This window comes from Anomaloglossus baeobatrachus, chromosome 1 (genome assembly GCF_048569485.1).
Source record: "Anomaloglossus baeobatrachus isolate aAnoBae1 chromosome 1, aAnoBae1.hap1, whole genome shotgun sequence".
In the NCBI taxonomy this organism is placed as follows: Eukaryota; Metazoa; Chordata; class Amphibia; order Anura; family Aromobatidae; genus Anomaloglossus; species Anomaloglossus baeobatrachus.
Window position 1 is genome coordinate 363,334,274 of NC_134353.1, and position 26,105 is coordinate 363,360,378.

Genomic DNA, 26,105 nt, shown 5'->3' on the forward strand with positions numbered 1-26,105 from the left:
AACACACGTGGTCCGCACGTACCCAAGACACGTACTTACCACATGCAACACGCAGGGTAAAAACGTGTCTCGCGGCACGTGCGTGTTTTTAACGGAAGTGTGTTTCAGGCCTCAGGAAGAGTGTGACTGATGCTGTTATGGATAGAGAAGAAACCCCACATGCACGTTTCTCTATTTTCTCTATAATGGCTCACTCATGCAAGTGTATACATTAGACGACTGCTATCTGATGTTTTATTGGATAGCCCTCGGACCAATGTTTACACTATGAAGCATTGCCGACCAGCGTTTATTTTTCCTCATGCCAGTTCGGCAAGAGAAGAAAAATTGCAATATGTTGCTAGTGTCAGCGCTTATAAGGATGCACACCCATTTGAGTCTATGGGTGTGTGCAAAACATTGGACTGCACTCTGATATCACCAGAGTAAAGTCCAACTTACACCAAGACAGGCAATGGAGAAGATGGAGAAATTTAAGTTCTGTGTTCTCAGATTCTCACCTGCGAGAGAATCAGATCCCAGTAAATGACACTCTGCTGTGATCAGTTTGATCTGAGTGTCATGTAGCATAATTGGGCCAATTCTCTTGCATGAGAGAAGATACAGCAGTCTGACCTCAGCCTTTGGGTGCATTCAGACGACTATAAATCGGACTGAAATCGGATCACAATGCTCACACCGGCCACACATCTCCTGCCCTGAGAAATCTATGAAGCTGTAGTGCTTGCGTCAGGAGAGCCGTGGAGCTTTGTGATCCGATTTTATCGTCTGAAGAGTTCAGAAAACGATTGAGCAGCAACCGTTCTGACCCATATGCGAGACATTTATTTTATGTTCACATGAATGTTTGATGAGGATGTTGGAGCAGTATCTGCTCTCTATTCTGCATTAAACACTCTTAGGCTAAGTTCACACTTCAGTTGTTTTCAATCAGTCAGGTCCGTCAGCAACGGATCAGTTGTTTTTTAGATGTCAACTGATGCAACTGATGTGTTTTTCACAGGATTCCTTTCACAGGAATCCTGTGAAAAAACTGATCAGTTGCGTCCGTTACATCCGCTGTGCATCCGTTTTTTGACGGATCAGTCATGATCCGTTTGTGTTTGGGACAGCCCAGTGGGCGTGCCAAACATGCTGGGCATGCTCAGTAGAGCATGGCGGAATCCAGCGCTGGATTCCGTCGTAAGACGGATTACGACGGAATCCAGCACCATAGACATACATTGCAAGTGTGGCGGATGGCGACGGATTCCTGCGCGGCGCGTTAATTTTGACGGCCCGAAAAACGTTACATTCTGCGTTGCTCCCCGCTCGGCGGTCAGTCAAAAACGACGGACCGCGACGCAGCGGATGCAACGCAGGGTCATCAGTCGCAATCCGTCACTAATAGAAGTCTATGGGGAAATACAGGATTCCTGCAAAATATTTTGCAGGATTCCGTAATTCCTCAAGGCTACGGATTGTGACTGATGCAAAACAACTGAAGTGTGAACTTAGCCATATACACTGATTTCAGATTCCGATTGTCTGTAAATGGAAACTGCATATATACGGTTTCGTATTACACAGGTGATGGAATTATCAAGGCATCAGAACCCCTACAGGTTCTCCCCATGTGCAATACTTGGGAAGGCTTGAAATGTTTAATAGGATGGACGGAGTTCGGTAAACATTGGTGTAGGGTATGAAGACTTTTGTAGTCCAGAAAGTGTCTGGCAGCTTTTAGTCAGACATAATGTATGGGTTATTTCATGGGACTCTTTTCAATTGGGCGCTGTTCACATGTTTGGCCATCATCCATCTGTAACGGATAGATATATATATATATATACTAGAAGGTGGCCCGATTCTACGCATCGGGTATTCTAGAATTTACGTATTGTGTAGTTCATGTATGATTTTTGTTATATATATATATATAGAGATGTTGTTGTGTGTAGTTACCAAGTGTTTGTGTAGGCGCTGTACATGTTCTGGGTGTTGTCTGGGTGTGACGGGGGGTGAGAGCGGTGTTGTATGTGTGTTGCGTGTGTTGCGTTGTTTGTGGAGCGCTGTGTGTCTGTAGCGTTGTGTGTGTTGCGCGGTTTGTGTGTGTGTGGTGTGTTTTGGGGGGAGGTATGTTTTGTGCAATGTGTGTGTTGTGCGGTATGTGCGTATATTTGTGTGTGCCGCGGTGTTTGTGTGTTGCGTGTTGTGTGTGTGTGTGCAGAGTTGTCTGTGTGTGTGGGTGTCTGTGTAGGGCAGTTGTTTGTGGTTCCCAGTGTGTGTGTGTGTGTGTGTGTGTGTGGTGTGTTGTGCAGTGCGCGCGTGTGTGTGTGTGTGTGTGTGTGTGCATCAGCCTCTCTTCTCTCAGCCTACCTCTCCCAGCCTCCCTCCTCCCAGCCTCCCTCAGCATCAGCCTCCACCAGCATCAGCCTCTCTCCTTCCAGCCTCCCCCAGCATCAGCCTCCCCCAGCATCAGCCTCCGACAGCATCAGCCTCCCTCTCCCAGCCTTCCCCAGGATCAGCCTCTCTCCTCCCGACCTCCGTCCTCCCAGCCTTCCCCAGCATCAGCTTTCCCCTCCCAGCCTCCCTCAGCATCAGCCTTCCCCAGCATCAGCCTCTCTCCTCCCAGCCTCAGCCTCTCTCCTTCCAGCCTCCCCCAGCATCAGCCTCTCTCCTTCCAGCTTCCCTCAGCATCAGCCTCCCCTTCCCAGCCTTCCCCAGGATAAGCATCTCTCCTCCCAGCCTCCTTCCTCCCAGCCTCCTTCCTCCCAGCCTCCCCCTCCCAGCCTCCCTCAGCATCAGCCTTCCGCTCCCAGTCTCCCCCAGCATCAGCCTCCCCATGCATCAGCCTCCACCAGCATCAGCCTCTCTCCTTCCAGCCTCCCCCAGCATCAGCCTCCCCTTCCCAGCCTTCCCCAGGATCAGCCTCTCTCGTCCCAGCCTTCTTCCTCCCAGCCTCCCTCAGCATCAGCCTTCCGCTCCCAGTCTCCCCCAGCATCAGCCTCCCCAAGCATCAGCCTCCACCAGCATCAGCCTCTCTCCTTCCAGCCTCCCCCAGCATCAGCCTCTCTCCTTCCAGCCTCCCTCAGCATCAGCCTCCCGTTCCCAGCCTTCCCCAGGATCAGCCTCTCTCCTCCCAGCCTCCTTCCTCCCAGCCTCCCTCAGCATCAGCCTTCCCCTCCCAGTCTCCCCCAGCATCAGCCTCCCCAAGCATCAGCCTCCACCAGCATTAGCCTCTCTCCTTCCAGCCTCCCCCTCCCAGCCTCCCCCAGCATCAGCCTCTCTCCTCCCAGCCTTCCCCATGATCAGCCTCTCTGCTCCCAGCCTCCTCCAGCACGCCGTGCTCCTCTGCCGACACTCACACACCCGATCGCATCCACTCACACACACCCGATCGCATCCACTCACACACACCCGATCGCATCCACTCACACACACCCGATCGCATCCACTCACACACACCCGATCGCATCCACTCACACACACCCGATCGCATCCACTCACACACACCCGATCGCATCCACTCACACACACCCGATCGCATCCACTCACACACACCCGATCGCATCCACTCACACACACCCGATCGCATACACTCACACACACAGACACTGACGATATCGCACATACGCGCTTATACTCACAACATCCGGGGATATCACATGCTTTTGGCCATGTGATCCTCCCGCAGGTCCTGGAAGCTAACAGCACAGTACCGCCGCCGAGAAGCAAGCGATATCCCAGGATGTTGTGAGTATGTGGATGCGATGTGTGTGTGAGAGTGAGTGTGATCTGATTTGTGTGTGTGTGTATGTGTGTGTGTGTGTGTGTATGTGTGTGTGCTGTTATGTGTCTGTATTTTCCGCCGCTGCAGGACCTTGATGTGTGGATGCGATGTGATGTGTGTGTGAGGTGTGTATGAGAGTGAGTGTGAGCCGGTGTACACTGGTAACTATGATACACATCGGGTAACTAAGGGACCTTAGTTACCCGATGTGTATAATGGTTACCAGCTTTCACGGCCTCCATCAAGATGCCAGCATCGCAAGGTTATGTGTGGCGCTGCTGGGATCCTGACGGAGCCGGTGTAGAAGCAAGCGATATCCCAGGATGTTGTGAGTGTGTGGATGTGATGTGTGAGAGTGAGTGTGAGAGTGAGTGTGATCTGATGTGTGTGTGTACTCACCTGGGAGTCGCGGCTCCGGGTCAGTTGGGCCAGAGCGAGCGTGCATTGCGTGAGGGGGGCGGGGCCTGCAGAGAGCCGGGGCAAGAGGCCAATCCGTGTGGGGGGGCGGGGCCATGGCGAGCCCAGCGACCAATCAGCTTTGTGTCACCGTAAGGACACAATTTCGGAGCCAGACAGACAGACAGACAGACAGACAGACAGACAGACAGACAGACAGACAGACAGACAGACAGACAGACAGACAGACAGACAGACAGACAGAATAAGGCAATTATATATAGATATATAGATAGAGAGATATATATATATATATATATATATATATATAAATTATAATTATATATTTTTTGTTTTACCGTATTCATAGTGGAGTAAAAGATACATCTTTACTGTTCTGGTCAGTTACAATTAGTGATAAATTTATGTAATTATTTTTTGTGTTGCCACTTTTGCACACTAAATGTTTTCCCCCCAAAAAACCCTTGTTTTTGCATCACCACGTTTTGAGAGCTGTGATGTTATTTTTCCACTGACTGCTGAATGAGGGCGTGTATTTTGCAGAATGAGATCTAACTCTTTCACTGATGCCATTGTTCTCTACGTATGTCTTTTTGATCTCCTTTTTATTTATTTTTTATTTATTTATTTATTTTTTTGCATCGTTCAAAAAAAAAAAATCAGCATTTTTGCTGTTTTTGTTTTTTTTTTTTGTTTTTTTATGTCTCTTTTTAACGTTGTTCACCACATGGATTAAATAATGTAACCGTTGTTATAGCTCAGGTCATTCTGGAAACATCTATACTAGATCTGAAGAATATTTTTTTATTTTTTTTTTTGTTTTTACCTAGCAAAAAAAAATGAACAATCCAGTTGCTTTCCATCCTTTCTGGCCAGACAAAAACTAAATTGTGCAGACATGTTTTTATATAGTTAAACAGTTTAAAAGCTCGAGATATCAAAATGTAAAATTAATTGGCCTGTAAACAACATATAGGTTAAAAAGAAATTGCCGCCCAGTAATCAGAACGACGTATCGAACTCCCGAAATGATACCAATAATAAGATCAGCTCGCCACGCATAAGGCAAGCCCTCACTCCGCTCCATTAATGGATAAATGAAACCATTACCAGTCTCTGAAAAGGGGGACAAAAACAATTTTCGTTGTAATTGTCCTGGAGAATGAAATTGCTAGGTCATTTTTTACAGCACAAACAAGGCCCGAAAAACTATTGCGGGTGTTTTTTTTTTTTTTTTTTCTTTTTCTTTGCGCAGTTTTACCACAGTTGGAATTATTTTCCAATTTTCATGTGCATTCGGTGTAAACTTGAATGGTGTTACTCAAAAGGACAGCTCGTCCTGCAAAAAACCCACAAAACATACATTTATACGCCTGTCATGGGAAACTGTAAAAACGTATGCCTTGTGAAAGATGAGAAGTAATAAACAAATGCAATTTTTGTTTTTTATTATTAGGCTGAGTGCCCACGATCAGTGCATGCAGCATTTTGGATGTAGTGTGTTTGTGCTGCATCCAAAACGCTGCATTGTGCACTACAAGCACAGTTGACGGGAGTCCTAGAAATCCCGTGCCCACTGTGCTTGGTTTTTTCCACAGCAAACACTGATCTGTGGTGCGTCTTTCCAGTCCGCAACATGTCAATTGTTTGCTGTAGATTTGCATGCGTCCTCCGTAGGGAGAACACAAGCGAGTGACCACAGTGCACTGAACCCTGATCGTGGGTACGAGCAGCAGTGGTCTCCTGCGGAGGAGACACAGCCTTGCAGGACAGGAACCGCTGCGTCCAGGATGCAGCGAGTCCTGATCCTGGACACATACCCTAAGAGATTTAGAAGATTTTTGTAGAAGTAACATTCTGGATGATAATTAGCCCAGATTTACTATTTCTCTCCTGAACACTATATAGAAACAGTCATACATTGCAGAAATGGATACCTTTTTGGCCTATTAGCACCCTTCTAGCATTGATGTAACATTGTCCTGGATAGCAGCCCACTTCCACCCAATACCCTTACACTTTCACCATAGTAGAGGACTTTTTCAATAAAGTAAGATCAAAATCTGGCCCCTTTGACCCTGTGACAGGACTTCTACAAACAGCCTGTGTGTAGACCACAAAACAGTTATCAGATGTTTTTTTTTGTTTTTTTTTAAGTTGAGTATTTCTTGATTTAAGACCACTTTCCATGTAATAGCTAATCCTTTTATTCTCGTTTTGTGTAAAATTGATAAGGTAAGCAGATGTCATTGATAGGTCACTGACAGCGTCTGGAGCCGTTCCAGTGCTAACCTCAGGGTTTATAAATAGTCCTAATGTAGCTTTTGTTTTCCCAGCACATTAGGTTTTATTTTTAGCTGTTGACGTTGACGTGTTTTTTTTGGACTAGTTTGAGTTTTGTTCTTTTATTTGAAGCTTGATTTTAATAATCAACCCTAGTAAAGGTCCATGTCTGTTTGTCCATGGTTTAGTAAGAGATGGAAAGTTATTCTGTAAGGGTATGTGCGCACGTTGCGTTCTCTGCAGTGCGGAAAAGAACGCACCCTCTGGCAGACTGGACACTGCGTTTATAAAATAAAATGCATCCACAACGCATGCATTTTGGGTGCTTTTTCCATGCGTTTTGGATGCATTTTTGACAGTGCGTTCTTCCGGCAATTCACCTCTGCTACATGCCGGCCGACAGCACACACACAGTCGTGCGATGAGAATGAACTCGGGTGAACTGCACCCGACTTCATTGTCATACCAGCTCTGTCTGTGTGTGTCGTCCCGATTATAATCTTCACCGCACACATCCCGACATTACCACCTACATCCCGACATTACCGCAGACATCCCCGCACACATCCCGACATTACCGCCGACATTACCGCCGACATTACCGCCGACATCACCGCACACATCCCGACATTACCGCCGACATCCCCGCACACATCCCGACATTACCGCCGACATTACCGCCGACATCCCCGCACACATCCCGACATTACCGCCGACATCCCCTCACACATCCCGACATTACCGCCGACATCCCCGCACACATCCCGACATTACCGCCGACATCCCCGCACACATCCCGACATTACCGCCGACATTACCGCCGACATTACCGCCGACATCCCCGCACACATCCCGACATTACCGCCGACATCCCCTCACACATCCCGACATTACCGCCGACATCCCCGCACACATCCCGACATTACCGCCGACATCCCCGCACACATCCCGACATCCCCGCACACATCCCGACATTACCGCCGACATCCCCTCACACATCCCGACATTACCGCCGACATCCCCGCACACATCCCGACATTACCGCCGACATCCCCGCACACATCCCGACATCCCCGCACACATCCCGACATTACCGCCGACATCCCCGCACACATCCCGACATTACCGCCGACATTACCGCCGACATTACCGCCGACATTACCGCCGACATTACCGCCGACATTACCGCCGACATTACCGCCGACATTACCGCCGACATTACCGCCGACATTACCGCCGACATTACCGCCGACATTACCGCCGACATTACCGCCGACATTACCGCCGACATTACCGCCGACATTACCGCCGACATTACCGCCGACATCCCCGCACACATCCCGACATTACCGCCGACATCCCCGCACACATCCCGACATTACCGCCGACATCCCCGCACACATCCCGACATCCCCGCACACATCCCGACATTACCGCCGACATCCCCGCACACATCCCGACATTACCGCCGACATCCCCGCACACATCCCGACATTACCGCCGACATCCCCGCACACATCCCGACATTACCGCCGACATCTCCGCATACATCCCGACATTACTGCCGACATCCCGACATTACCGCCGACATTCCCGCACACATCCCGACATTACCGCCGACATCTCCGCATACATCCCGACATCACCGCACACACACCGGCATTACCTCAGTGACGTCCCCGCTGACAGCGCGATTCACTTCAGTTGCTGCGTGGAGCTCACAGGGGCGGCGGTGTTCTACTGCCGCTCCTGTTACCTTCATGTAGCAGAGCTGGATGCGTTGCGGGACCTCTGGATTACGCCGGACCTGGAGGGGTATTTGGGGATTTTAATAAAGTGGTGAAAGAGGGTGTTTTTTTTGTCTTTTATTCCAAATAAAGGATTTTTTCGGGTGTATGTGTTTATTTACTTTCACTTACAGGTTAATTATGGAAGGTATCTCGGGGAGACTCCTGTCGTGATTAACCTAGGGCTTAGTGGCAGCTATGGGCTGCTGCCATTAACCCCTTATTACCCCGATTGCCACCGCACCAGGGCAATTCGGGATGAGCCGGGTAAAGTCCTGGGACTGTCGCATCTAATGAATGCGGCAATTCCGGGCGGCTTCTGGCTGATATCTTTAGGCTGGGGGGCTCCCCATAACATGGGGCTCCCCATCCTGAGAATACCAGCCTTCAGCCGTGTGGCTTTATCTTTGCTGGTATCAAAATTGGGGGGGACCGCACGTCTTTTTTTTTTTTTTTTTTATTTTTTTTTTTTTAATTTTATTTATTTTACTGCATGATGGACAGGCCCACCTGCGGCTGTGATTGGTTGCAGTCAGACACGCCCCCACGCTGAGTGACAGCTGTCTCACTGCAACCAATCATAGGCGCCGGTGGGGCGGGGAAAGCATTGAGCACTAGATAGAATAATGAGCGGCCGGCATTTTCAAAAGAGGAAAAGCTGCCGGAGCAGTGTGAACGCCGTGCAGCGCCACGCCAGTGATTGGGGATCAGTGTGTATGAGAGAGGGGGAGAGACCGACCGACAGACTGAGAGAGGGACAGACAGACAGAGCGACCAACTGACAGAGAAAGAGACCGACAGACAGAGGGAGATTCACCGACATCCACAGACAGAAATTGACCGACATTGACAGAGACTGAAAAGACCTGCGTTTTGCTTGTCAAAAAAGCATGAACGCAACAAAAATGCAGTCAAAGTGCATTTTGGTTGCGTTTTGACCGACAATGATTTCAATGGGTGGAGAACGCAGCTACAATGCACAAAAGAAGTGACATGCTGCTTTTTTTTTTTCCGCAGTGATTTTAGGCATCCAAAGCGCTGCGTTTACAAACGCAGCGTGTGCATTGATTTTTCTGCTTTCTCATAGACTTTGCTGGGGAAGTTGAACGCATGCAGTTACGCTGCAGTTCAAAACGCAGCGTTTCCGCGGAAAAAAACGCAACGTGCGCACACAGCCTTACAAGTAAACTGTGCTTTCAGTAGGATTGCTCACTGGGATGGTGGCCTCACTTCCATAATGTATACTATGGTGCCATATTTCTCCTTTGAAAACAATGGAAGCTTAAATTAGAAAATATAAATATAGGAAATGAGTGTAATTAGCGAAGTTGGCTGAGGAGCAAACCCCTACCTCTTCTAGTTCTGAGAGAACTCCAAAAACCTTTACTAAGCTGCTCCTTATACATTTTAAGCATTCTTGTCTAGGTGAAAGTGTGTGTGTGTGTAAGATATACACATACATATATATATATGTGTGTAAAAGATATACGCATACACACATATAAGTGTGTGTGTAAAAATATATATATGTGTGTGTGTGTGTGTGTGTGTGTGTATAATAGTGTGTATATCATTTTTATGAATTCAAGCACTAGAGCAAAAGGTGTCACTACTGCTTTTTCAGATCTTCCATGTAGTGCTCTCTATTAATGCCGTCTTCAGTACAGTAGTGAAGGAAATGGGCACTACTCCCCATGTGCAATACAGTTTTCTTACTTTAACCCATAAAACTGCTAGAAGCAGACAAGGGGAGTTGGTATGATATGCTACAGCCAATGGCCTGAAGAAGCACTGATTGATGCGAAACAGCCGTAGCTTTTGATTCCCGCCAACTACCCATGCCTGTTTTTGTCACTTTTATGGACTCAGAATATTTTTTTTTTTTTTAAAAAAAGGTTACAGTTAATAAAATGCACATAACTGTAAACCACTAATCTAAGAAGTGGTTTCTCCACATTCAACTCAAATTACCACTTCTAATGACTAATGCAATTATTCAGCAACTTGACATGTGTTTAGTACACGGTTGAGCCCCTTTGGCTGTTATAACCTGCTGTAAACAGGTTGCATAGCCTGACACTGTTTCATAATGAATAATGGCCTCACGTTCTCGTCTATTCTTAATGTAATGGATGTAATGGTTGCTTGTCAGCGAGTTGTTTACCAATAAAGGCACAAGAATTGCCCATCCCCTGTCCTATCCAGTGTTCGAGGAGAAGTAAAATCCGTTTCCATGATTATATTTGAGCCATCCTTGTGTCGTTGTCATTAAGCGACCCGTTGCCCAGCTTTGCTTTGTAGTGTACTGCAGTGTGTGAGGGGTGTATTGGCGCGGCAGGGCCAGGTGATGAGCTGTCGGAGGGAGCCCCATCAGAGGCAGCCTGCTTGTCAGCGTGAGCCGGGGTGCTTGCTGCTTCTCGGTTACATTTGCTGATAGGAAACACAGGGGGAGGGATGAGAGACTGTATCACTGGATGGCCAGATTTCTGGTTGTGATGCGGAATCACGTGCTGCTTGCATACCTTGACTAGTCAACTTGTTGTTTTTTATCTGCACATCTGAGTCTTCCAGCCGTGGTTCACTAATAACAAGACAAAGAAAGCGAGGGAAATGAATATGCATTGTAACAGTATGCCGAGGAAAGTCTCTGCTGTGAGTAACCTGTGTTTCCCTGAGATCAGACGTTGTTTCTGCTTTCCTTGTACAGTATTGCTGCAGCACGGCGCTGATCCTGGCATCCGGAACACCGATGGCAAATCAGCCTTGGACCTGGCTGATCCTTCAGCAAAAGCTGTCCTTACCGGTAAGAAATGCCTCCCTAAACCAGCATGTATAGTATATCAATTCTGTGTCTGGACTGTCCTCTACTGCTCCAAGCTGTTTAATTCTTTCCATTCTACTTCTATTCTGTACATGATTTTGTGATATTCCTCCAATCTGTCAGAACCCTTGGACATTTTGGGATTTTATCGGTTACTGCAGTAAGAGAACCTTTGTGGGTACATCATTTAGAGTTCACCAAGTGGGACAACATCAGCTAGCATTTCCCCTATTATTTTGAAGGTACCTTGCGTTAGTCACTGTTTTTCTGTGTTTTTTAGTATTGCTCTTCCAGTTCCTACACATACAATTTCCAATTAGCACCTTTCTGTTTTATTGTTTTGTGTTTTCTGCCTTTGTTAGGATGATGATCTTTGCTTTCCCGCATTTCAGAAAAGCAGAATATAAGGAAACCCTTTGGCTTTATTTCTGTGTTTCGCCGTTGGTCTTGTCTTGTCTATTTGTGTGGCCTGTGCTATCCAGTATCAGTTCTTCTGGGGAATGCAATGAGCAGAACCCTTTTTTCCTATCCTGAGCAATTTGTCACTGAGGATATCAAAAGCATATTAGAAAGTGAGCAAGGCATTCATGATATGCTGCATGGCCCGAGGGGGAAGATGAATGTATTTTTCCGAGCAGACTGTCTAGTAGCACTCTGCATTGGATTGTGTTGGATACTGGATGTTGGTGGTTCATATGCTTCTTGCTGCTATTAGATGTGATAAATAACAGCAATTGTGCTGCCACCTACAGTGCTTAATGTGGCAGGCTAGAAAAACTTCTTCCTTAGCCGAGCATATTTTATGGCTACGCAGGCCAGCTGAAAGGTGACTGCACAGCTAGTCCTAAAAATATATTTCTAGGCACTGGAGCGACAATCACACACACATCCACTCTTAAACAGTGCCTTTTATGCCCTTAAAGGGAATCTGTCACCAGGTTTTTGCTCCCCCATCGGAGATCAGCATAATGTAGGGGCAGAGATCCTGATTCCAGCGACGTCCCTTACTGAGCTGTTGGCTGTTGTTTTGATTAAATCACTGTTTCTGCTGCACATCTAGCAGTTGTTTTAATACTGAGCTATGTATAGCCACACCACTGATTGGCAGATTTCTGCCCATAGCTGTCAATCAATGGTGGGGTTATACAGGGCTCATAAATATGGAGGATTACATGGAAGCCTTACATGCGGAAAATTTTCAATAGAGGACGTGTGCACACTGCATTTTTTTCTGAGTGCATCTTTTTATCCTGTGGTCACAGAAACAGAGCTTGTGACCCAAAAAATGCATGACGTTTTGCCACGTTTTTGTTAGGCTAAGTTCACACACTGCATTGTTTGCTGCATTTTTTATGCGCTTTTGAGGTCACAAAGATGCACATAAATGCATGCATTTCCTTCCCCCAGCAAAGTCTGAGATTTTGATTTTGCTATCCACACTGGGCATCTTTTGTTGGCTGCATCTTGGCTGTGTTTTTGAAGATGCAACATGTCAATTCTTTGTGTTTTTTTTCCAGCATTCTTGGCCCTTTGAGTCAATAGATTTCACTTAAAAAAACGCATTGGGCAAAATGCGGTAAAAACGCGTCAAACGCATTGCGTTTTTGGTGCATGTTTTTGGGACAAAAACGCTGCATCTTCTTGGGCAAAAAAAAAGGCGGTTGTGAACATACTCCTATTTTTTTTTTTTTTTTTTAAGGAGAAACAAAATTTGATCTGATTGATAGATAACTAGAATAGATAGAATATATAGAAGAAATATATAGAACTAGAAGGTGGCCCGATTCTAACGTATCGGGTAGTCTAGAATGTGTATGTAGGTTAGCAGATTGAATAATAATATAATCGGTAAGTCTTGAATAATGATGGTTCATTTTTTTGCTCGTTGGTCTCCTGCTGTGCAGCACGCATCGGCACGTATTGGCGTGTTTGACAGGGAGCCGGGTTAAGCTAGTAACCATGGTACACATCAGGTAACTATGCAAAGCGGTTTCCATAGTTACCAGATGTGTACGCTGGTTAACAGCGTACGCCGGCTCCGGCACACGTGTGCTGAGAGCCGGGGTAAGCTAGTAACCATGTTACACATTGGGTAACTAAGCATGCGGTTTCTATAGTTACCCGATGTGTACCATGGTTACCAGCCTACGCCGGCTCCGGCACACATGTGCCGGGAGCCGGGTTAAGCTAGTGGTTTCACAGATCCGGCTTTTTTCCACTTTGTCTTGCTGGTGTGGGCTTCCGGGGGTGCAGCAGTCACCTGGGAGTCAGGGCTCCGTGTGGGTTTGGGAAATGCGTGCAGGGGGCGAGGCCAGGGCAAGCATCCAATATGTGAGGGGGCAGGGCCTGGCCGAGCTGCCAATGCGTGCAGGGGGCCAGGGCGAGCGGCCAATCCGTGTGGGGAGGCGGAGCCGAGGCGAGCGGCCAATGCGACGGTTGTCACTGTAACGACATAATTTTGGAGCAAGACAGACAGACAAAATAAGGCAATTATAGATATAGATAGTAAGAAAACATTGAAAGTAAAAACAGAATAGCTCGATTTGAGTCTTATTTGATTTATTTAAAAAAAAAAAAAAAGTGGGTCTCCCGCATTTTTTTTTTAAAAGCAGGCAACCTGGGACTGATATTACAATGGGAAGGGCCATGGTTATTTGGCCCTTGCCAGCCTAACATTAGCAACCCGCAGCCGCCCCAGAAGTGGTGCGTTCATTAGATGTGCCAATTATGGCACTGGACCCAACTCATCCCATTGCCTTGGTGTCGTGGCAATCGGGATAGTAAGGAGTTAATGGCACCCCACAGCTGCCACTATGCCCTAGATTATTAATGGGAGGCGTCTGAGACCACTCCATCTCTAATCTGTAAGTGAAAGTAAATAAACACCCCAAAAATCCTTTATTTTAAATAAGACAAAGCACCCTCTTTCACCACATTATTAACCCCAAAAACTCCCCTACTCCCCTGTAGTTTCAAAGTAATCCACACGAAGTCCCACGTGAATTCAGCTCTGCTACATGTGAAGCTCACAGCGAGCACCATAGAGCATGACTACCCGCTGTGAGGTTCAGGCCGAGACTGAGCCACAATCAGCAGGGTAGGGGAAGCAGTGCATATTGAATGAAGGTAATGGGCGGCCCAGGAAGTGAATGAGCGGGAGCAGTGTGACAGCCGCCACGGTGACTCTAAGTACAAAGCACTTACTCCTACCTCCTTTGTGCTGGATTCTGTTGTTCATAGACTTTATATGGGGATCGGCATCTGGCCAGATACCAGGGAGCAATTCCCCGCTGACCCAGAGTCATCTGCCAGTCCTCCGAAATGCAGGGACAAAATGCAAAAAGAATTTACATGCTGCATCTTAAAAAAATGCAGCCAAAAAAATGCACTGTGCGGACAGGAAAATAGAAATCTCATAGACTATGCTGGGTGAAGGAAATGCATTCTACATTTGGGTGCATGTGTGTGACCCCTAAGCTTCACCAATAAAGCAGTAAAAGATGCAGTTTGCACACATAGCCTTAGTGATTTTATCAAAATGACACTAAGCAGCTCAGTAAGTGGCACATCGCTGGAATCAGTTTCTTTGTCTCTACCTATGCTGCTCTCACATTAGGTGGCAAAAACCCGCTCATAGATTCCCTATAGATCAATAACTGTGCATAAGCCGACAAAAATTAATACCGTTAATAAAAAAAAAAAAAGTTCTGTCCACAACTAGAATTCATTCAAATTAAATCTGGTGATATCTAAATTGCATTTATACGTAAAAACTGAGGAGTTAAAATATAAATCCAGCATTCGGCCTCTTTTTTTCCTTGACTGTCTACCAATACTGTAGATAAATATTTAAAAGCTATTGGGTAAACTAATACTGCAGCTTTTCATCAAGCCCTATTGTGTACCACTGACGTACATCTATATACACTGTACAGATTTCTTGATGCAAAATTGCCTGCAAGTGTGCCCTATATTATGCCAATCAAAACTGAGAGAATGCCACTTTTTTTTTTTAGTTTGCATTAATGTATTTTAAAAATAATGTAAAATATTGTATTTAAATATGATTTTTTTTTTTTCTGCAGCCACAGGGGGCTGCCATTATTTGCTGATGTGTAAGTGTCTGAGCACAACACTATGGCAGACACAGGTCATGGAAGACTTCTGACTTGTCTGACTGTATCTCTTATAGTGTGGCTGCCTCATCTGAGAACTGAGCACACTCCTTGGGCTGTCAAGTTCAAAGCTGTGTGGGTAGAAAAGAGCTATTTTTTATTGTCCACCCATAGCTGTGCTCCAAGCTACAATTTCCTTCTTTCACCACTCTGTGTTCAATGGTGATAAGATATGCCAAGCCATGAACACAGGCCGACAGCCTGACATTGTCCTACTAATGTAAGGCTACCGAGCTGTTCTCACTGCTAGAAGAAGTCATCACCATTACCCTGCTCTGAGCAGTAAGAGCAAAACTGCGGAGGTGACTTCATACGGTGGTTCGTAGTTTGGTGTCATAACATTAATAGTAAAAGAGGACCAATCTATTAAACCGTGACTCATAATTTATAAATTAATTTGTAGAGCTGTAGGAGGAAAAAGCGCAATAGGGTCTTACCCGGTATGAGGGTAGAGAGACAGAAAGAGGTACACTCACCTGGTAGGGTTGTGAAAGTCACAACTCCTTATGATCGCATGTGAGTGCCTTTTTGTGGTTTAGCAGCGGCCCCGGAATGCAGTATATAAAATATAGGTCAGGTAAAGAGAAAACCGGTTTAAATGCCGCGCTAAAAACCACAAAAAAGGGGCAACAGAGCCTATATAAAGGAAGACCAGTGGCTACTGGTCTTCCTTTATATAGGCTCTGTTGCCCCTTTTTTGTAATATGATTTATTTTCCTGAGGAAGGAGACGGAGATGTCTCTGAAACGCGTAGAGTTATGAAATAAGGGTACCTTCACACTTAGCGATGCAGCAGCGATCCGACCAGCGATTTGACCTGGTCAGGATCGCTGCTGCATCGCTACATGGTCGCTGGTGAGCTGTCAAACAGGCAGATCTCACCAGCGACCACTGAACAGCCCCCAGCCAGCAGCGACGTGCAAGCGACGCTGCGCTTGCACGGAGCCGCCGTCTGGAAGCTGCGGAGACTGGTAACTAAGGTAAACATCGGGTATGGTTACCCGATGTTTACATTAGTTACCAGTGTGAGCAGGGAGCAGGGAGCCACGCACACTGAGCGCTGGCTCCTTGCTCTCCTAGCTACAGTACACATGGGGTTAATTAACCCGATGTGTAATGCAGCTACATGTGCAGAGAGCAGGGAGCCGCGCACACTGCTTAGCGCTGGCTCCTTGCTCTCCTAGCTGCTGTACACATCGGGTTAATTAACCCGATGTGTACAGCAGCTACATGTGCAGAGAGCCGGAGCCGGCAGCACAGGCAGCGTGAGAGCTGCAGAGGCTGGTAACTAAGGTAAATATCGGGTAACCACCTTGGTTACCCGATGTTTATCTTGGATACAGCTTACCTCAGCTGTCAGACGCCGGCTCCTGCTCCCTCTGCTCGCTTCATTTGTCGCTCTCTCGCTGTCACACACAGCGATCTGTGTGTCACAGCAGGAGAGCGGCTTTGAAGAAAACGAACCAGGGCTGTGTGTAACGAGCAGCGATCTCGCAGCAGGGGCCAGATCGCTGCTCATTGTCACACACAGCGAGATCGCTAATGAGGTCACTGCTGCGTCACAAAAAGCGTGACTCAGCAGCGATCTCGGCAGTGAGCTCGCTGTGTGTGAAGCACCCCTAAAGGAAATCTTTTTCATCTACAACATCAGTGGTTTTTAGCGCGGCATTTAAACCGGTTTTCTCTTTACCTAATTTATAAATTAAACAAGAGCTAGCATTCTTCCATCTGGCCCCTGTTCAGCTTTGACCCCCTGGTGTGAACAGGTAATTGAACTGATACATCTGCTGGAAAGCAGACTCATTGCTTGGGCTCTGTATATACCAGAGGCTGAGAAGCAACAAATGTATCCTTCTGGAGGCAACTTTTGCCCAGCTTCAAAAGACTGCATACAGACGCTTTGGAGCCACTTTATAATTATGAATATTTTGTGGGGTTTTTTGTGACAGGTGTAGATCCTACAGTTATGGGAGAAACATTTTCATCATCGTGATCCCAAGGGGAATGATATGCACGTTCTATCATAACTGTGCGATTGGCGCATCAGCTTCAAATTTAATATTTGCTCAATGGGTAGGGTTATATATCCCATATATTCCCATCTATGGAAAGCTAAAATTATGATGGGTAATACAGTGGAGAAAATAAGTATTTGATACACTACCGATTTTACAAGTGTTCCTACCTACAAAGAAGGTACACTTCAACCGTGACAGATTAAAAAAAAAAAATCTCCAGAAGATCACATGGTATGATTTTTAAATAATTTGCAGTTTTTATTGCATGAAATAAGTATTTGATAAAATAGAAAAACAGACCTTAATATTTGGTACAGAAATCTTTGTTTGCAATTACAGAGGTAAGACATTTCCTGTAGTTCTTGACAAAGTGTGCACACAGTGCTGCAGGGATTTTGGCCCACTCCTCCATACAGATATTCTCCAGATCTTTCAGGTTTCTGGGCTGTCGATGGGCAACTTTGAGTTTCAGCTCGTTCCAAAGATTCTCTATTGGGTTCAGGTCTAGGCATTGGTTAGGCCACTCCACTACCTTGAAATGGTTATTCCGAAGCCATTCCTTAGTTGCCCTGGCTGTGTGTTTCAGGTCATTGTTATGCTGGATGACCAATCTTCAATGCTCTTACTGAGGGATGGAGGTTTTTTATCCAAAATCTCGTGATACATGACCCCATCCATCCTCCCTTTAGTATGGTCATGTCCCCTTTGCAGAAAGCACCTCGAAAGTATGATGTCTCCTTTTACTTCCTCCAAACACAAAGTTCTATTTTGGTCTCATCTGACCACATGACTTTCTCCCATGCCTCCTCTGGATCATCTAGATGGTCGTTGGCTAACATCTAACCAGCCTGGACATGTGTTGGCGTGAGCAGGGGGACCTTGCATGCTCTGCAGGAGTTTAATCCATGACGACCTAGAGTGTTACCAATGGTAGTCTTTGAGACTGTGGTCCCAGCTCTCTTCAGGTCATTGATCAGGTTCTCACGTGTAGTTCTGGGCTGATTCCTGACCTTTCCCAGAATCATTTTTTACCCAATGAGGCGAGATTTTGCATGGAGCCCCAGGCAAAGTAAGATTCACAGTCATCTTGTTCTGCGGCCCATCCCAGCCTTGTGCAGGTCTACAATTTTGTCCCTGGTGTCCTTAGCCCTCATGTGCACGCTGCAGTTTTAACTGCATTTTTTGGGTGCCGTTTTGGTACCAACACTGCATGCATTTACTTCCCCAGCAAAGTCTATGAGATATCAGTTTTTCTGTCCACATGTTGAAGCTTTTTTGGCTGTATCTTTGTGGTGACCACAAAGATGCAGCATGTCAATTCTTTTTTCATTTTTACCAGCGTTTTTTGAGCCGCTCAGGTAATAGATTTCACTTAAAAACGCATTGAGCCAAAAGCGCCGCAAAAACGCATGTGTTTTTATTGGATGCTTTTTTTTTGTTGCGGTTTTAGGGCCAAAAATGTGCATCTTTGGTCACCACAAAGATGCAGTGTGTGCACATATCCTTAGACAGCTCTTTGGTTTTTGCCATGTTGGAGAGATTGGAGTGTGATTGAGTATGTGGATAGGTGTCTTTTTTTTTTTTTTTTTTTTTTTTTTTTTTTTAATACGGATAACGAGTTCAAATAGGTGCAATTAATATAGGTAATAAGTGGCATAACAGGTCTGTGAGAGCCAGAATTCTTGCTGGTCGGTAGGTGATCAAATACTTATTTCATACAATAAAATGCAAATTATTTCAAAATCATTCAGTGTTATTTTCTGGAGTTTTATTTTTTTATTCTCTGAGTTGAAGTGTACCTATGATAAAAATTAAAAAGTGCCAAAATTATGCCACTATGATATAGATAGAGATATATATATATATATATATATATATATATATATATATATATATATATATATATATATATATATATATATAATATCAAATGGTGACAATGCATCATGAATCCCTCAAAATATTGTGTAAAACGGCTATTGAAGAACCACCAACAACCAATCAAGAAGAAAAAGCCAACAGTTAAATTAAAATATTTTAGAAGAATCTTTATTAATCCAAAAAATCTTATTGATTAAAAATTGTTTTTAAAAACTTTTAAAGACTAGCAAGGTACAGTAACGAAAGTGCAAAAAGCACCACAAGGCACAGCAGACAATGCAAGCATTAGAAAGATGTGCAAAAAAAATATATGTACTAATATACAAATAAGACTGTGAACATTAACCCTCAATAGGAATGCAAAGAATTTTTTTTTTTTTTTTTTTACACAATAAAATCAGTCATATGAAAGTACACCTCAACAAAATTATATCATAAACTTGCAAGGTTGCATGTGTAAAATTTACACCATATATGTCACACTACAGTATTATAACAAGGCAATTGCCCAATGCGAAAAGGGGTGACCGTTACAAAATATAGCAAACACAAATACAGCTTAAGAGGTTTGTAACGAGCTGCTCAATTAATATGGATGGCTAAAGGCATGACAATAGCACATATAGCATATAACAAAGATGGTTGATAAATCCAATTTTAAATCAAGAATGTATACCTGAAGCCATAATCCGCTGCTGCTGTGCCACACCAGAGCCCTACACGTGTTTCGCCGTGTAGCCTTCGTCAGGGAGGTGTGGTTTTATTTTTTTATTCTGTCACAGTTGAAGTATACCTATGATAAAAATTACAGACCTCTCCATTCTTTGCAGGTGGGAAAATATGCAAACTCTGCAATGTATCAAATACTTATTTTCCCTACTGTATGGCACTTATGTCTTCCACTTGCCACCTCCCAGGGCCGTAGAGATCTTGAAAGTTGAGGATCCTATAACTTTTTATAGGCTGGAGCAGCATCTCATGACCATCCCCATATGAGGTCAGAAAGTGGAAGTATATGGGCGTAACCTTTGTCATAAAATCAGAAGTTTGCATTGTTGCCTTTGGCTAGCCTGGAAGTCAGTGCATTGTGGTTCTGTCTGTTTCACTAAGGGCGGAGTCACACTTGCGATTGACTCGCACAAGTGCAACGCGATAAAATCTCGCATTGCACTCGAACCAATGTTAATCAATGAGGCAGCTTCGATTTGCTTTTTTTTCTCAGCTCAAATACGAGTAAGGAAAAAATTGCAGTATGCTGCGATTTCAAGAGTATCTTGTGTGAGAGTCCCCAATGCAAGTGTAAGGGTGCGAGAAAAAAACGGATGTCACATGGACAGCACACTGACAGCACATGTATGAAAAGTGAGGAAAAAATCATCCTACTCTCCGGCATGGGAATTGGACCGATTTTTTTTTTTTTCTTTTTTTTTTTTCTTTTCATACGCAAGTGTGACTCCGGCCTAAAAGGAACACTTCCCTCTGCTACAATCTTAGCTGTTTCCATCACACGGAATTAGTACTTTTCTTTTTGTTTATGCTTTATATTTTTATGTAATTCAACCTACTGTATTGTTTAGTCATCTTTCTAAAAAAATATACAAACATTGCCTACTTTTCAGATTAAATATACAAAATGTAATAATTAGTTCCTCTTGGTCTATAAACTGCATCCCTGAAGCCTTGTGAGGCCAAACGTTACCTATAACTGGTGACCAATCTGCCTATATAAGTGATTGGTCGTGGCCACTAGTTTTTCTTTGGTTATTGCAGGACTTGGCAGTGTGTACCAAGTGTGTGTATGTATGTACTATGGTGTATATTACCTATATAGTATAGTATACTACAGGGCTGTGGAGTCGGAGTCGGAGTCGGAGCTCATTTTGGTGGAGTCGGAGTCGGTATAAAATGCACCGACTCCGACTCCTAAAATATATAATAAATTGGGGACAGGAGTGCAATGCAGAATGTGCTGAATATTTTACTAAATAATAACATTTAGTATAATGCGTATATTTAAGTGAAAAATTTATTGTAGTACAATGTGAACATCAGACATTTAATTGTTTTTATGATACAATAATCAAGATATTTGGATAGAACATAAAATATTTATTGGAATACAACTTTAGAACACAAAAAACTAATAAATTGTAAATATGTTATATATATATATGTGTATATATATATATATATATATATATATATATATATATATATATATATATATATATATATATATATATACAGTGTATATACACACACAAGATATATATGTAATCTACTGTATATTACATAGTGTATTACTTATTTACAATTTATTACAGTTTTTTTGTGTTCTAAAGTTGTATTCCAATAAATATATTTTATGTTCTATCCAAATATCTTGATTATTGTATCATAAAAATTATTAAATGTCTGATGTTCACATACACATATTCATGTACTACAATAAATTTTTCACCTAACTATAAGCAATATATGTAGGAGTCGGAGCCGGAGTCTGAGTCGGAGCCGGAGTCTGAGTCGGAGCTGGAGTCGGAGTCGGTGCAAGAGAATTTGAGGAGTCGGAGTCGGAGTCGGAGTCGAAGGTTTGGCTTACCGACTCCACAGCCCTGGTATACTACACATTCACTGTGACAGTGCAGAATAATCGGCCCTCGCCTCATCCATCAATTGTCAGTCAATTGAGTATTGTTCTGATTATTGGAGACAGTGGTAGGATATCTGTGTGATCTCCAGACGGTCTTCCTTGACATTTGGTATAAAGGCCCAGTCACACACAACGACTTACCAGCGATCCCGAAAACGATGCGACCTGATAGGGATTGCAGGTAAGTCGCTAGTGAGATGTCACACAGTCAGATCTTACCAGCGATGCAGGAACAATACAGGTTGCAGTAGCGACCTGTATAACGATCTCAGCAGTCACTGTGACCCTGTCACACAGTGTCAAACACAGCGATGTGTGCTGCCCAGCAGGACACCGCCTCTGAAGAAAATGGCCTGGACCATTCTGCAACGACTAGAGATCTACAGCAGGGGCCTGATCGCTGGTAAGTGTCACACATAACGAGATCGCTAACTGGATCGCTACTACGTCACCAAACGGTGACTTAGCGGCGATCTCGCTAGCGATCTCGTTATGTGTGACGGTACCTTTTAGTAGTATACAATGTCAGGATACCATCCTGTGCTCCTTGCCACGGTCCTCAGTGTTTAGAGCACAGTAATCATCCCACTGCTATGCTCTTCAGACTACTAAGCTCTGCTCAATCAATGTACAGACTCAGATATCCATGCATTACAGACCTCTGAATATACAAGGCTCCATGTGTGATGCAGCTGTATCTCTAAACTTGTCCTGTCTGCTGCAGTCTTCCAAACCATGTATGTAACCCAATCATTTGTGACAGTTTGCTGAGCCAAGCATATAATACTGTCATGTGATACAGTGAGCAGCACCAGCAACTAACAAACACTACAAGACGTCTTTGTTGACACTGACAAAATGCCAGTATCACATTATAGTCAACAAAAAAATGTCTGCGCTGTGATCCTAAACTTTATTCTTCCTTATCCTTTTGCAAACCCCTAGAAAGAGGGGGGAGGAGTGACACGACACATGTGAGCAGACCCAGCCCACCTTTACTGCCGTCGGAAAGTGAGTTAGCGCTAGGTTTTCATTTCAAATTTCAGCAGCTGCTTCTCTAGTGTTCAAAAGTTGAAAATATCAATTTTTTTTTATTTATTTTACATATTTTATGGCATTAAAAATGCAATATCTTTTTAAATAAAACATTTAATATTTTATTTCTTCAGTTGTGACCATTTTTTATGACATTCCCTTTGGCAACATGCAGATGTTATTTCTAATTCTGTTATTGCCATTGATGATCCGATGCTATTTATGCTGAAGGAAAGAACAATCCTCTCACTTCGAGAACAGGTGTTCAGGCATTTTTTTTTCTATCTGTAATGTATAGCACGGGTATCCTTCTTGCTATCAACATAACTCGATTTTAAGTAGCTTGCTTTCAATTACTGTCAGGAAAGCAATTGATTTCGGCTCCCATGCGCCCATACGATTGATGGGGTTGGTTTGAAAAGCTGCATTGTTGACATCTAAGCAATTAACTGTGGGTAGTCTGTAACGGTGCACAAAAGATTGGCAGTCACCTTCATTGTGTGCAATGATTATCTGCTTTAGATAATGGGTAACTGGCGGCCATGTTTGATAGGTGGCGAATGTGAGATCTTACAGGTTGTAGCAGTAAAAGTATTCCTGCGTTTAGATTTTGATAGGATAAAGTTAAAGCAGTTGTTAAGGTAAATCTGTCTTAGGCCCTGTGCGCATGCTGCGTTTTTTGCCGCGGTTTTGCTGCATGGTTTGCTATAGAAAATGTTCAAAACCTTGCTGCAATCCTTCCCCAGCAAAACCTATGGTTGAAAAAGAAAAAAATTCTGTGCGCACACTGCGGTTTTTTTTCACCAACCGGTTTTGCTGCGGAATTTCCGCTGCGGAATTAATGTGCATGACACTTCTTTTCCGCAGGTACCTGCGGTATTTTACCCCATTGACTGTAATGTAATCATGAAATCCCGCAGGGAATAACGTAGGTAGCAAATTCTGTGCGTTTCATTGCGTTTTCCTGCGTTATTCCCACGGTATTTTGCGGTTTTCGGACATAGTGATCATCACTGCCCTGCGTTTTGCAAGGAAATGATGTCACTAGGAGAGGAAGAGGAAATTGAGCAGAGAGTAAATACACACATCACACTCACACACAGACACATACCTATATAATGCACAGACGCATAGAAAACGGCAACGTGCGTTCGAAGGGCTGGTATTTGGCCAGATTCTGCTCCCCATAGAAAGTCCTATGGAGCCCGGAATCGGGCGCAAAGGGGTAGGAGCAAGCGCTTCATACTTGCCGATCACCGGGCGGCTGTCACACTGCTCCCGCGGCAGCTCTTTCATCTTCCAGAGCTGCCGCTCATTAGGTTCATAACATCTTCAAGCCTTCCCTGCTCACTGGTGGCTGAGATTGGTTGCATTCAGACGAGCCCCCACGCTGAGTGACAGCTGTCTCACTGCAACCAATCACAGCCGCCGGTCGGCGGGTCTATATCGTGCAGTACAATAAATAAATAAATTAAAAAAAAAATGTGCGGTCCCCTCCAATTTTGATACCAGCTAAGATAAAACCACATGGCTGAAGGCTGGTATTCTGGGAATATACCCATGGAAGATATAGCACTTTCAGGGTTAACAATACAGAACAATAACCTTTTTATCAATGCATCATTACATGACAACAGGGGGGCATGTTATAATACAAGTATTCCCCCTGGGACTGTGCCAGAAGGAATTACTTGTAATATATATGTCCCTCTTCAGGTGTTGAAGTACTGATATAAGAGGTTATTCGAAATGTACTGTTAACCCTGACATTGATGCATAAATTTTGGAGCTTGGTCTTGTATACTTTTTATATATTTTTTACTTGATTTTAATGGATGTTCACTTGCTGTCTTTAAATAAAATCCTGTTCACTTTTTTGCACTATAAAAACTCATTTGTCCTCTTGTTTGTAATCCATTAGATGTAACAGTCCCGGGATTGCCGTGGTGTGGTGGCAATCAGGGTAATAATGGATAGATAGATAAGGAGTTAGAGGGATATATCTATCTATCTAAGGCTGCTTTCACGCATCCGTTTTTTCCTGTGCGGCACAATCCGGCGCTTTGCAGAAAAACCGCAATCTGGTTTTTTTGCCGCTGGTTGCGTTTTTTTTTGCATAGACTTTCATTAGTGCCGGATTGTGCCGCATGGGCTTGCGTTCTGTCCGGTTTTTGCCGCATGCGGCAGATTTAGCCGATGTGGCGGCCGGATAGAACGTTGCCTGGCACGTTTTTTTTGTCCGGCAAAAAAAAACGCATCGCGCCGCATCCGGCCGATGCGGTGTGATTTGCAATGCATGCCTATGGACGCCGCATGTGCCGTCCTGCGGCAAACACCGCATCCGGCCGCCGCATGCGGTTTTTTCCACTGCGCATGCTCAGTAGCGTGCCACAAGCGGCAAAAACCAGACGGGGCCGCATGTCAAAAACTTATGCAAAGGATGCGGTATTGTCGCCGCATCCGTTGCATAGGTTTTAGAGCCGGATTGGCCGGCTCTGCTAAAGCCGGAGGTGTGAAAGCAGCCTAAGGAGGAAATGACAACACATATATTTTTTTATTTTTTTTTTTCAACGTGCTTTATTGCATTGAAGGCATAAAAACACAGGTGCCAACCCGCGGAAAAAACGCGATAAAACCGCATGCGGTTTTCGGGTGCAGTTTGCTGCGTTTTTTTACCGCAGGTGTAGTAGTCTTTCAGAGGGTGCGGAATTTTCTTTAGAAAATACCTTTTTTTTTTTTTTTTTTTTTTAGTGCGCACAGGGCCTTAATATTCCAAGTCCTGTAAAAAAACGTTAAAGGACCACAAATCTCAAACCTTTAGATTAGGGCTACATGGCCACTTGTAGCGGTGTGCTATAACGTCACATTGTCATGTAGCTGTTGCAATGTGGACTCTGTGGTGCAGTAAATCAAGTTATTTATTAACTATTTACAACTTTAGCAAGATGGTGTACAATGCCAAGAAATGACAATCCACATATCAATGACAATATAGGCAGTGGAACGCGAGCCCTGCACTGTTGTTTTAGTGGTTAGTGGTCTGATCCTGATGTCCTGATCGCTGCCCTATAACATACCAAAGTCGGCACTACCGCACTGAGAAGTGCCACACCAATACATTTGTTGTCGACTAGGTATTCCTAAACATCCCTGAAACGGGCAACCAGGCAACTACTGTAAGCCTTGCGTGACTCGAATTCTTACGAAGCTTCACCCAAGGACATATAGTGACTACAACTACAAGTGGAACATCAAGTTGTCACAAT

The 26,105-nt window shown here is 44.5% G+C and overlaps 1 protein-coding gene across 2 annotated transcripts in view; it reads left to right on the forward strand.

Annotated features, from left to right (window-relative positions):
• Positions 1–26,105, forward strand: part of TNKS (tankyrase) — a 349,200-nt gene that overhangs the window by 73,899 nt on the left and 249,196 nt on the right. For both annotated transcript variants that reach the window (XM_075352460.1, XM_075352461.1), the window contains exon 3: positions 10,967–11,062. In XM_075352460.1, the coding sequence (XP_075208575.1) occupies positions 10,967–11,062 (96 nt within the window). The remainder of the gene's footprint in view (positions 1–10,966; positions 11,063–26,105) is intronic.